This window comes from Oncorhynchus mykiss, chromosome 20 (genome assembly GCF_013265735.2).
Source record: "Oncorhynchus mykiss isolate Arlee chromosome 20, USDA_OmykA_1.1, whole genome shotgun sequence".
Classification (NCBI taxonomy): domain Eukaryota; kingdom Metazoa; phylum Chordata; class Actinopteri; order Salmoniformes; family Salmonidae; genus Oncorhynchus; species Oncorhynchus mykiss.
The window spans coordinates 34,582,329-34,594,792 of record NC_048584.1 but is presented as its reverse complement, the minus strand read 5'-3'; the positions used below and the strand labels follow the sequence as shown (position 1 = coordinate 34,594,792).

Here is a 12,464-nt window from a genome sequence, read left to right as displayed (position 1 = left end):
TCAGTGCGTGGTGACATAGTGCACACAACATGTACCGTTTCTCTTAAATTCAATGTGTTTATAGCATTTTGAACTCTACCGATTGTTTTGTGACAAAAACTGTTGCATTAAATAGCAAATGTGCCTACTCTGGTCTTGTCATGTGCGCTCTAGCCAACAGCGTGTAGATACAGTGCTGGTTATTATAGAGCGGTCAAGCATTGATCATCATTTATTTGAAATGAGCATCAAACTCATCACCGTGCAGTGTCTCCATCCTGTAAAGTTTAGCATTATTTAATCTGTAGCATAATAAACTGCATGGTTTGCTGAGTAGTGAAAATCTTGGTTGTAGAGGCAAGTTTTAAATGCACAACTGCGCATTTACATATGCCAAAGAGCTATTCTCTTTTAGCCAATGTGCTTAATAATATTTGTGCGCTCTTTTACATTTTGCCTGGGCTACAGACACCCGGGATGTACATTGTAGTCGAGACAAGGTTACTCGTGAGGTTTTATTCGTAGCCTATAGTATAGGTGACATGCTGGATTTAGAAAAAGTGACAAGAAAACGTGCCCAATAGCCTATGCCCCAATGCTGCGTTCACGGGAATTTCTGACTTGCTAACTGGTTGAACGCGGCACGTGTATAACTTCAACCTAGGCCATGTTCAGTTGCCAAACGTTCTCGAACGTTGCAGATATAAATGCCATGACTAGAGCCGATGTGATTCCTTATATACGCCAGAGAGGCATGTTTGAGCTACATTTTAGCCTATTTCTATCTGAACGTTCCAAAACCTCCAACCCTGCTGAACGCGTCCCAGATAGCAAGTCGGTAAGCAAGCGGATGTCACCCCATTCATTTCGCATCAGTGGAGAGACCAATCAAATCAGTGCATTACTCACAACCAGTTAATAAATCAGTTAGCAAACCGATGTCACCCCATTCATTTCTCGTCAGTGGAGACCAATCAAATCACTGCATCACTCACATGGCTACACAGAGCAGAGCTCAGTAACCTGTGTTATGATACTGATGGACTTTTGAGACGGATGGTCTGTACGGTTGCGGATACTAGTACAGCGCCATCTAGTTGTCGCGTCGGGGATAAGAGTTGTTGACAACATGGCATTTTAGCTAGGCCTAACCCTAACCCTTTTGCTAACCTTAACCTCATTCTCCCAACCTGCTACATTAATTATCTTAACCTGCCATGTTAATTCTCCTAACCTACTATGTAAACAAACATCCAGTCTCAGCAATCCATCAGTATCACCACATCGCGGTATGTGTTGTCTTAGAGTGAGGCAGAAGGTAAAACTCTAGAGTGTAGGCAACTAAACAAAAATACATTTTTCTTTTCAAACTGCATGTTTTATATATATGGCTTATACACATCAAATGTACAACTGTCCAATTGCTGCAACAAACCATAGCCTAGCTAGCCTACTCGGTGGAGACTTCAATGCCTGAAAACAGTTTGAACTGCTTGCCTTACAATACATGTCAGCATCTTTGAACATTTTGGCAAGGAAAAATATGGCCTTGGTCAGATGGTGATAAAGTTGAACATTGGCACTATGCTAGGATGACTTGCTGAACAAGACTAATCCAATTAATAGGTTGGCATTTTTGACACTAACCAAGTGTAGGCCTACATTTTTAGAGCTTGGAACACCATCAGTTCTTTACATTCGCACTGATTTGTCATGTACGTGAGGTTCCCTTGGAGGTACTATGTAAATCACCAGCTGTCAAATGTATTCCATGGAGGGCTGAGTGTCTGCAGGTTCATGCTCCACTCTTGTACTTGATTTGAATTGATGGTCACTAATTAGTAATGAACTGCCCCCACCAGGTTGAAAGGAAAAAGGAAAACCCGCAGACACTAGGCCCTCCATGGAATGTGTTTTCCACCCCTGATGTAAACGGACTCTATTGTTAATGCATCCATCCTTAATATGTTAATCTATCATCAAAGAGGTTTACGTCGAAAAGATTGGCATAAAGCTCCACATGAACACATCTCCATAATGGGGCAGCAGGTGGTTGGAGCGTTGGGCCAGTAACCGAAAGGTTGCTGGATCGAATTCCCAAGCTGACAAGGTGAAAATCTGTCGTTTTGCCCCAGAGCAAGGAAGTTAACTCTCTGTTCCCCGTGCGCCAAAGACGTGGATGTTGATTAATAAGTCGATCCCCACACCTCTCTGATTCAGAGGGTTAGGGTTAGGGTTAGGGTTAAATGCAGTACACATATCAGTTGAAGAACTGTCCAACTTTCCTTTCCCATTTTGTCCACTTGGCCACATTACATGGCTGAATGAGGCTGAGACCTCAGACAACCCCCAGGATATGTTAAACAAAGAACATAGTCAACTCCTATATTTTGAGTGTGCTGCATGTCTCATTTCTGAGTAGACCTGGAGAGAAGAATGTGGGCTGTATGTGTGCTGATGTCTTGCGCCTGACAGAAGCTACCTTGGTCTGTTGTGTTTTGTTTTTAAGTCACCGGCAGCCTCTAGTGGACTAAAGGTCTCACTCCACATTGAGCATATTATCCAGAGATTATTATTTTATTTTTTTCACCTTCATTTAACCAGGTAGGCCAGTTGAGAACAAGTTCTCATTTACAACTGCGACCTGGCCAAGATAAAGCAAGGTAGTGCAACACAAACAACACAGAGTTAAACAAATGTACAGTCAATAACACAATAGAAGAATCTATGTACAGTGTGTGCAAATGTAGAAGAGTAGGGAGGTAAAGGCAACAAATATGCCAGAGGTGAAATAATTCAAATGTAGCATTAACACTGGAGTGATAGATGTGCAAGTCGAGATACTGGGGTGCAAAAGAGCAAGAAGGTAAATAACAATATGGGGATGAGGTAGTTAAGTGTACTATTTACAGATTGGCTGCGTACAAGTACAGTGATCTGTAAGCTGCTCTGACAGCTGATGCTTAAAGTTAGAGAGGGAGATATGACTCCAGCTTCAGTGATTTTTGCAATTTGTTCTAGTCATTGGCAGCCAAAGGAAGTGTTGGCTTTGGGGGTGACCAGTTTGGCGACGAATATGTAGTGAGGGCCAGCCAATGAGAGCATACAGGTCGCAGTGGTGGGTAGTATATGGGGCTTTGGTGGCAAAATGGATGACACTGTGATAGACAACATCCAGTTTCCTGAGTAGAGTGTTGGAGGCTATTTTGTAAATGACATTTCCAAAGTCAAGGAACAGTGGGATAGTTAGTTTTACGAGGGTATGTTTGGCAGCACGAGTGAAGGAGGCTTTGTTACGAAATAAGAAGCCAATTCTAGATTTAATTTTGGAGATGCTTAATGTGAGTCTGGAGAGTTTAGTCTAACCATACACCTAGGTATTTGTAGTTGTCCACATATTCTAAGTCAGAACCATCCAGAGTAGTGATGCTAGTCTTGCAGGCAACAATCGGTTGAAGAGCATAACATAGAACCATGTAACCAAGCAAAATACTATGCTTAGTCAGTGCTGTACACAGATTTATTGATTGAGACATAACATTATTTTCAAACGTTCGCATTCACTTCAATGCAAGACTCCTTTAATAGTTTAAGATTTTACTATATCACAGCAAATCAAACACTTTCATTTGACACTTCTCACATTAAAAGGCCAAATCATTTGACAGATAATGCAGATATACCATATTCGTAAATGAAATAACCCTTGTTAAATGTTTGTAGAGCAGATCAAAGTTCAGTATTTACAGTAGACTTAAAGATTAAAATTAATCTAGTCTACAACTTTGTTTGCTGCATTTACATAATTTCACACTCAGACTTTGTTAGCATGAACACAGGATATCAAATTACATATCCAATTGCTATCACACATCCGATTGAATTTCACTTATTAAAATAATTTTCGAATTGTACAAATCTGATACTGTATATACAAATGCAATACACCCGCTTGACCATCGCAATGCACACTATATTCTCCATTAAAACTGAATTTGTTTGGACCACTTTGTCCAGACAGATATTTGGTCTTTTTCATGCTAATGAATATCAATGATGGACAACACATTAATTAATTGATTACAGCTGTGACAGTAAGTTCATTTGCCCCGATTGACTGGGTCACCAATAAGTTCTGGGCATCGCTCCTCTCCTTTTGTGATGCTGTCACACTTGCGGAGTAGGTCGTAGTTGATTCTGTCAGTTATGACACTGTCTTGCTTGTATTGGGGGTGCTTGTCCACAAACTCCCTCATCCATTTAGCCATGGTCATCAGTTCACCTACATCAGCAACAAGAACAATGTGAGAAAACATCATGTTTATTTTTTCTGTTGATAATTAAGATACACTTGTTTATGTATGTTTGGCATTTATAACCCTGTACATTAAATTGTTAATGTGACTTGAGTTCAGATTCAACACTGTAAAGCACTAAGGCTGCGTTTAGACAGGCAGCCCAATTCTACACTTTTTTTTTTCACCAAATTGGTAATTTGAGCAATCAGATTTGCTCTGAAAAAGATCTGATGTGAAAAGACCTGATGTTTCAAAGGATCCATTAGTGAAGGAAAAAAAAGTTCAGCATTGGGCTGCCTGTCTCAATGCAGCCAAAGCGTTATCAAAACCTTGTTGACAGTGTCAGGGAGCAACATGTGCCTTCTACTACTGGAATGCCGCATGCTTTTGCTAATCTCCACCAATGATGTGGAAAGCCCACAACAATACCTCACAAAACCCTGTTACCCAATCCAGAGTCAAATTGTCAGTGTTCATTTGCTAAATATACCGGAGGCACGTCTCTTGATGAGCTTCAGGTAGTTCAGGATGGTGCATCTTGTATCAACATCCACCTCCATGTTTTCTAGGTAGCAGTTGAGGATTGGTATCAACCCTTGAAAAATTCCTTCCTAAATGATAAGAAACAACAACTTATGGTTTAAAGTAAAGAGTGCAATAGAAATATATATTTAATGATATTATTAAAAGAGATTGAACATGATCTTAACCACTTACAAATTAATAACAAATTGTACAAATTGGAATTCGTAACACATCATATGATATGCTTTTTCCCCCCCAGGACGTGACATACCATACAAAATGGGTGACTTTGTACTACTGGCTGAAATTATTCAAAACCTTTATACCGCATCTTTAATAAGCACCTTTCCATTGATGATTGTGTCAATGCTCATCAGTGTGTACTCATTGTCACCCTCACTGTCCAAGCCATTCTGGGCAGCCGATGAGGAGCTATCGAGGGCAGGGTTGCAGCCTATGGGAGGACACAAGAGAAGCTTTAGCATCAACCTGTTCAGGCATTTTGCCAAAACGCTCCCCGACCAGGTTTCAAAACACTGGAATCTGACTCGTATCCTCTCACCTTTATAGATGTCCTTCCGGAAGTAAAACATGCCCTCTTGGACTGCATTTCTTTTCTGGGCAACTTTCATGTTTTCGTCAACCTTTTGATAGAAAACAGAATGCATAAATGGTATATCATTACCCTACATGCACTAGAATTTCCTAAAATTCAGCTAATTAAAAGTACATCAGAAGAACAGCTGATCTCACCTTTGACAAGGGGATGAGAAAGTCCAGTTTATAGGACAGTATAACCCTGGTGAGCAGGACGATGAAAACAACGAATGCAGAGTTTTCAAAATCGGTAAGTTGCACCTGGAACAAACGAAAACAGGCACTCAGTATTTCTACACTACAAACATTGTACAAAACTGGTTAAGACACAGTACATGTAAATCCTTTTTGCAAGTATTTACTTGAAACAATATTTACTTAAAACAATGTGTATTTCAGGTAAATATCCAAATGACATACAACTCTATTAACACACAAGATTGCAGGGCTTATGTTACCTCCATGGGACGGAACTCAACCCGCCATCCGATGTCCGAGTTTGGAGGAGGAGGTTTGAACCTCATTGTCTGCCAGTTGGTTGACTGCAGATTCTACAAGACAGACAAATGTGATTATATCAACTAAAATGCCTCCTTATAAAATCACAGATATTGGTCTAGTCGCAAACAGTCATGTAGTCACTATAAGTCAGTATTGGGTGGGTATCATTTTTACCTCAAAGTGATCAGACTCGTTTTCATCATCCAAGTAAATGTTCTCTTCAAATAGTGAGAGCGGATCCCGAATGAAGAGATGAGCTATGTGTTGGGCCAGCAGTTTGTCGATCCCTACAAACACAGATTTTGATCACTTCTCTATAGAAGGTTTAATGATTAAAATATGAATAAACACATTGTTATTGTACAGTTTCATTGCAGTTTCATTGCTTGAAAAATACATTAAAAAGTAAAATTTCACATTTCATCTGGAGTCTTTTTCACCAGTTACTTATCCTTCATCATATTTTATTATTTCTATACACCATCTAGAATCTAATACTCACGTCATTGTTACAAAGTTCTTTACCTGCATCCAGCAGCTGTTTGTTGATCTCCTCGTCTATTGTCAGATCTATGTCATTGTACCTATCGCCACAGCTGGAGAGGTAGCTGTCGATTGAATCATATCTGGATTTCAAGATTCGAAATTTGTTGGTTTTCAAAGGCTGCAAAGAAAACACATTTCCATGCACATTGAAAGAGAAGTCTGAAAAACCTCTTGACATTTCAAGGAACAAAGCAGACAAATAACTGAACCTGTTCTGGCTAACATAATTGAACACCAGGAAATCAACAGAGAAATTAATAATGCCTGTCTGAGCCTGACACTATCGGAGTCTTCCATTCAACCCGCTGAAGCAACTAGCAACAAGCGAGTGGGCCTGGTTTGGCTGAGTCATGTTTATTTAATTAGGAGACAGTTTTTCCTGATTCATCTGCTCACCTCCAGCCCCCTCTCTTCCCCGGTCCTGTCATCTACCGAGGCAGAAATAACTCCCCAGCGACAATCAATGTCTGACACATAGCCTCTGTAGAACGGCGAAGCAGCACTGAGAGCCATCTATAAACAGATCAGCAGTTAGCGTTCCAGTTTCCACCACAGAAAAGGCACACAATTAATACTTTTTCCTGTACGTTTTCTAAGAAAATCTTACCATTATAGGGCAGAATGTTGCTAGTTGGTCATAAAGGTACCTCGCCTCTTCAATGCTGCAAGCTTGGAATGTCACCTGGAAAAACATTATGAAAAAGGGTCAAGTTAATTTAAAGATTACTCAACCTGCTTATATAAAACATGTCCATGACTCCAAAAATATTCTCTAGTCTAGTAAATTAACATAAGTATACCAGGGTTATAGTTCTATAATGTGTTCAGTATACCTGAAGACAGCAGTTGCCCATTCCAAATCCCATGGCATCCATGTAGATGTGATCAGGTAGAGCTGCCCTGGCAGCCTCCCCATCGTCTTCCGGAAACTTCTCCACAAATGGAGATGGGGTGCATTTGTCTTTAAAGACTAACAAGGCGAAAGAAGCACAAAGAAAAGTAGATACTGATAAGCAAGTCGTTTCAACTAATAAAAAAATGTTGCGCCACATTTTGGGCGATGGGTAGCCTAGCGGTTAAAAGCATTGGGCTAGTAACCGAAAGGTCACTTGTTCAAATCCTCGAGCAGACTAGGTCCCCTTGAACAAGGCCCTTAATCCAAATTGCTCCTGTAAGTCGCTCTGGATAAGAGCATCTGTTAAATTACTAAATTGTAAATGTGGCCTAAATTTGACCACTGAAAATAAAATGACTAAATGTATTTGACTGAAAGGTGTAATTATTGAGTGCAAATGGTGAAGATCTGTTCTGATTTAGACTTACTGGGTACGTTGATCACCACCTTCTCTCCTCTTCTGTGACGAATGTTTCTGGTCAGGGTGCTGAAAAAACATTCACAACATACTTTGTTAAATGGGATGCAAATAAAGAGCTCAAATGTCACATATCATGCAGTGACACAAAATAGTGCAAATACCTGTGACAAACTTAATACCATAGCAACCTCTATAGAACAGTTGGTAGAGCATGGTGCTTGCAACGCTAGGATAGTGGGTTCGATACCTGGGAACACCCATATATCGAATATATGTTATTCAAGCCTACCTGAATCTTGGGTGTTGGTTTATGGCTTCATCTGGGAAGAACAGTGATTTTGACACTCCCTTTTCAACAGGTGTTGGCTTGTATTCTGGCTGTGTGAAGCCTGGGCAGCCTAACCTAAAACCAATGTTACAAGAATAACATTAATGTTAAGGTACTATAAATAAAATCTAACCGTTTCAAGTGATTTAGTGAGTGACGATAGGTAGTTAACTACCTTGGGAATGACGTGATGGTGGCAAGCGTTTCATTCTTATTCAGCACAGATGAGGCCTCTCTCCTTCGCTTCCCCATGTTGTCCTCCACTGTGTTGAACTCTGACATTGTCCCACCATAGGGCTGCCCCGGAGTCCCTTCGATCATGTAGCTGCCATACTCTGGCCTCCAAAGGGTAGGATGGCTACCAGGAAAAACAATGCATTATATATTTTAATAAGCAAACTTCCATTTTTAGAAGCCATTGAATAATGTTGTCTAACAAAACAAGGTCTCTGTCCGACAGAGTCGATTGTATTATGCCAATCTTTCACATTAAAGTAAACATGTTTTTTTAATCAGATGTGAGCCACTATCTCAGCGGATGGAAAATGCTGTGGGCAATGCATTTGTACTACAGGGGCGTGCTCTTCAATATGTGCGACAGAGAGGCAGTAATGAGGAATGCTACAGCTATAGTTACAATTCCCCTGGGTTAAGTCAGCTTCACAGGTTCAGCACGTCATGGACAGTTAGCAAGCAGACTACTACAGTGAGGCTTGTACAAAAACATTCACATCAAATAGAGATAAAGGCGTTTTAACCCATGTTAAAGAAATTTAGTAGCCCAGGGTAGAGCGGCAGGTTGAATACCAGTGTAATTTGTAAGGTAGTAGTTCAAGAAAACAAAACATGTAAAACTCATGCTGAAGTTGCAAACTTGTAAAGGAGCTTTTGCATGAGCCATGAGGGAAGTGCCACTTTATTGCATTTTTTTTAATTCAAAAGTTGCAGAACAGGCTAATGGAACACTGCCTTATTGATCGACAGAAGCTGTGTAAACCACCCAAATGAGTTTGCATAAGAAAGGCCGATTACATAGCAGCCAATTTCACACACAACCTGGTCATTTTCTAAACAGATTTAAAGATGACTTACTTGGGGTTGGTCTTTTCTCCTTTGTCTTGAAGGGTTTCCAAAACCTCCCCACCATTGAGAACAAGACGAACCTTTCCATTTTTCTCATCCATTTCTATCAACATGTATTCCACCTAAAAGTGCAAAAAAACACACATACATATATATATATATTTTTTTACATAAGTTTGTATTTCGAACCATAAAAACAGTGTGCAAATTCAATGCCTTTCATGTTGAAATCAGTTAGGCCTACTGCACATGTTGACATATGAGACAAGAAGACACCACAGAGGCATTCAACATCAATAGGATGGTGTGGCCTAAATCGCAAAACAGTTTTTTTCTATTCTCCAATGACAATGCAAGATTATCAGCCATGAAGCTTGTTCATTAGACCAGAATGGTGCAGACCATGTCTCCAAACACCACCTTTCTTTCCAATGTGCGTCACTGTGTAGACCCAAAGCCTTGATCCATACTTCCCAAGATCAAAACGGGCGCCATCACATCCATTCCAATTCATCAATTATGTTTCCTTGACTTTGACTCTACTACCCTGTAATCCCCCTGTCTGAAAGAGGGATTAATCTGTAACAACAACATTCCACATGAAATTGAGGCACACTGAAGGCAGTACAGACAGAAATCACATCGACTACATCTAGATGCTATGTATGTGCGACTTTTTTAAAACAACCTATCTACATGCCAGATGCATGTTAAGGGACAACCTTTGAACATGTTTAGTAGCATATAAAGCTTAGATAAGAAATCTCTCAAAAATAAAATGTCTCAATAGGTGCAAACCATGTTATGATAAATAAGTACATTTATTCAGTTTTAGACATTTACTTACCAAACCATTTTTCGATTAGACATTTTTAACACGTTTGTATTAAGTATGCATCGGTTCTCATGAAATGTAAACAATTGTATAGATAAGAAATGTTTTTTTAAATAAAATATTTCACATACAGCGAATTGATAGGTTGTTGTTTTACGGGGTCAGCCACACTTGTGTGGTTCATCTGGAGCAAATTCGGGTTAAGTGCCTTTCTCAAGAGCACATAGCAGGTATTCAAACCAGCCACCTTTCGATTACCGGCACAACGTTATAACCGCTCGGCTACCTGCCGCTCCTAGCAACAATATAAACGGTTCAATGGCCTAAGTAACTGAATAACACATCAGTTACTGATTCAAGTTGTCTAGATCTAAAACAGTTATGTAATGGTCAGATGCTTTGAACGGGTTCATTGTTTATGGACGGAGTATAAACATCTAAGCATTCGCTACAACTACTTGTACTGCATGCACTACTATCCTGACGACATGATGTAGCCTAAAACACTTGTTACACTTTGCTGCAATTCGGTTAGTCTTTCATCTGCACAACCGAAGTTGGCAACAGTTACAACTTCACTTAAATGGTGATAGAGCAGACTAACTGACAATGCCATTTGTGTGGATCACATGTAAAAAAAATGTGTTATGCAAAAGTTTTTAAAAAAAAGCATGTTATGCAAAGGTTAAGCAATTCGACACCCTTACCTCATCGCCCCATAATAACACATCTTTCTGTCGTTCTTTCACCTTGTTATAGATGTTGAGAAACTGAACGATGCCATGTTTCCGAACATGGTCTGCATACTTTTTGGTTTCTTCCCAGTTGAGCGGTGACCCTTTTGACAGCAAGCCCATATCGCAAGAGTTCGGCACCGACAGCGAGACTGGCGTTTGCTATTTTGTTTAGCTATCTATAATTGTTGCTCGCTAACGTGTTATCGAAGTTCAGCGACGTAGCTACTGTCAACAAAACAGAACTTGAACCAAACCAACAATGGTCTTGCTATTTTCACTGTAACGGTGGATACTTATTAGCTAGCCAACAAGGGAGGCCTTCACACATCTCTTGTTATCTAGCGAGCTAGCAAGCTATTAAAATTACCCGCTGACACAATGTCCCAAGCGCCAATAATAATGCCAAGGTTGTCCCCCCAGCAATACCGATCTAATTCAGCACCTACACCTAAATATATTTTCCTTGATGGAATCACTTCTATATAGTGAGGACCGGTCAATTGACTCGACTAGCCAAGAATCCTCTGTTTCAGTGTGCAACACCGAGTGAACAAAATTTCCTTCCTTGTACTCTTCACACTCACAGTGACTGAACACGTGTGACTGTGGGCGCGTTTGTCCGCTCAGACGTTTCCTATGCTTTGTCTGACAGATCTTACAACGCCCGGAGAGATATTTTACACATCAGCTAACTACATTATATGTTATAGCAATCTGTACATCTATGACGTTGTCAATTACTTAAACCACAACGGGGGGACGCGTCATTGTGACTCAGCAATCTTTCCCTCCTCCCTCAAACCAGTAGGCATAAAATCTACTTACCCTCTACATTACTGCCGCGTTCAAAACAACTGGGAACTGGGGGAAAAACTAGCTCCAACTAGGAACATCTTTTGAATGGTCATTCAACTCGGGATTCCAAGTTGGAAACTCGGGCATCTTTGTTTAGCTCCGATTTTGTAGAGCTCCATCATTGTAAATACGATTTTGTTCTTAACTGACTTGCCTAGTTAAATAAAGGTTAAATTATGATTTTGACCTCGGTTATTTCCGAGTTCACAGTTGTCTTGAAAGCACCATAAGGTGTGTCTAAAAAAAATGAAAATATTGTAACGATGACAATGCAAGTGATTGTACGTACAGTGCTGGTCTTTCACCTAGTTTCCCATTTTTGCACAACTGGGCGTTATGCCAAAGTCATAGTTTGGCATAATATAATGAGTAGCCTATCCTATTGCCCATGAATAAATGTGTTGAGATCTATGTGGCTTGACACCACACCGTGCACCACTCTGTAAAATTCATATTTAAACAAATCTATAGCCTAATAAACTAAGAGAACATCAGGATTGGTCTACTATCTGTTTCTATATCACCACTTAGTCAGAGTGTAATTGAGATGACAGCCCGGAGGAATGCAAGTAAAGTTGAAGTTGGGCTAAGGGCCGGTGTCAACTGGGGACAATGTTGGGCGAAGAAACAACGGAAGCCATTCATTTTCAATGAAAGAAAAGCAATGAGAAGCGAAGTGGGGCGATGCAAACACAGGTGAAGAAGTGTGAAGAGGGCAGGATTTAGATTGGGAAAATCGGGACTTTATGCAAATACTCGTCTTTTGATTGACCAATCAAAGCTCACTATAGCTCCTAACCGCTATTGGATTGGCAGTTGAAACCTAGTATTTTTAGGCGAAGGTAAACGAAACAGTGCTTGCTT

General features: G+C 40.2%; 1 protein-coding gene across 1 annotated transcript; it reads right to left on the bottom strand.

Moving 5' to 3' along the window:
• Positions 1-3,472: 3,472 nt before the first annotated feature.
• On the bottom strand, positions 3,473-11,477 carry gclc (glutamate-cysteine ligase, catalytic subunit). The gene is made up of 16 exons (XM_021576493.2): positions 10,716-11,477; positions 9,183-9,295; positions 8,266-8,448; positions 8,052-8,165; positions 7,770-7,828; positions 7,280-7,416; positions 7,054-7,128; positions 6,843-6,959; positions 6,426-6,564; positions 6,075-6,187; positions 5,858-5,950; positions 5,556-5,660; positions 5,365-5,446; positions 5,147-5,256; positions 4,768-4,888; positions 3,473-4,261 (listed from the first exon to the last, which is right to left on the bottom strand). The coding sequence occupies exons 1-16, from the start codon at positions 10,863-10,865 to the stop codon at positions 4,080-4,082; spliced, it is 1,893 nt and encodes a 630-aa protein (XP_021432168.1). The 5' UTR covers positions 10,866-11,477; the 3' UTR covers positions 3,473-4,079.
• Between the last annotated feature and the right edge of the window lie 987 nt (positions 11,478-12,464).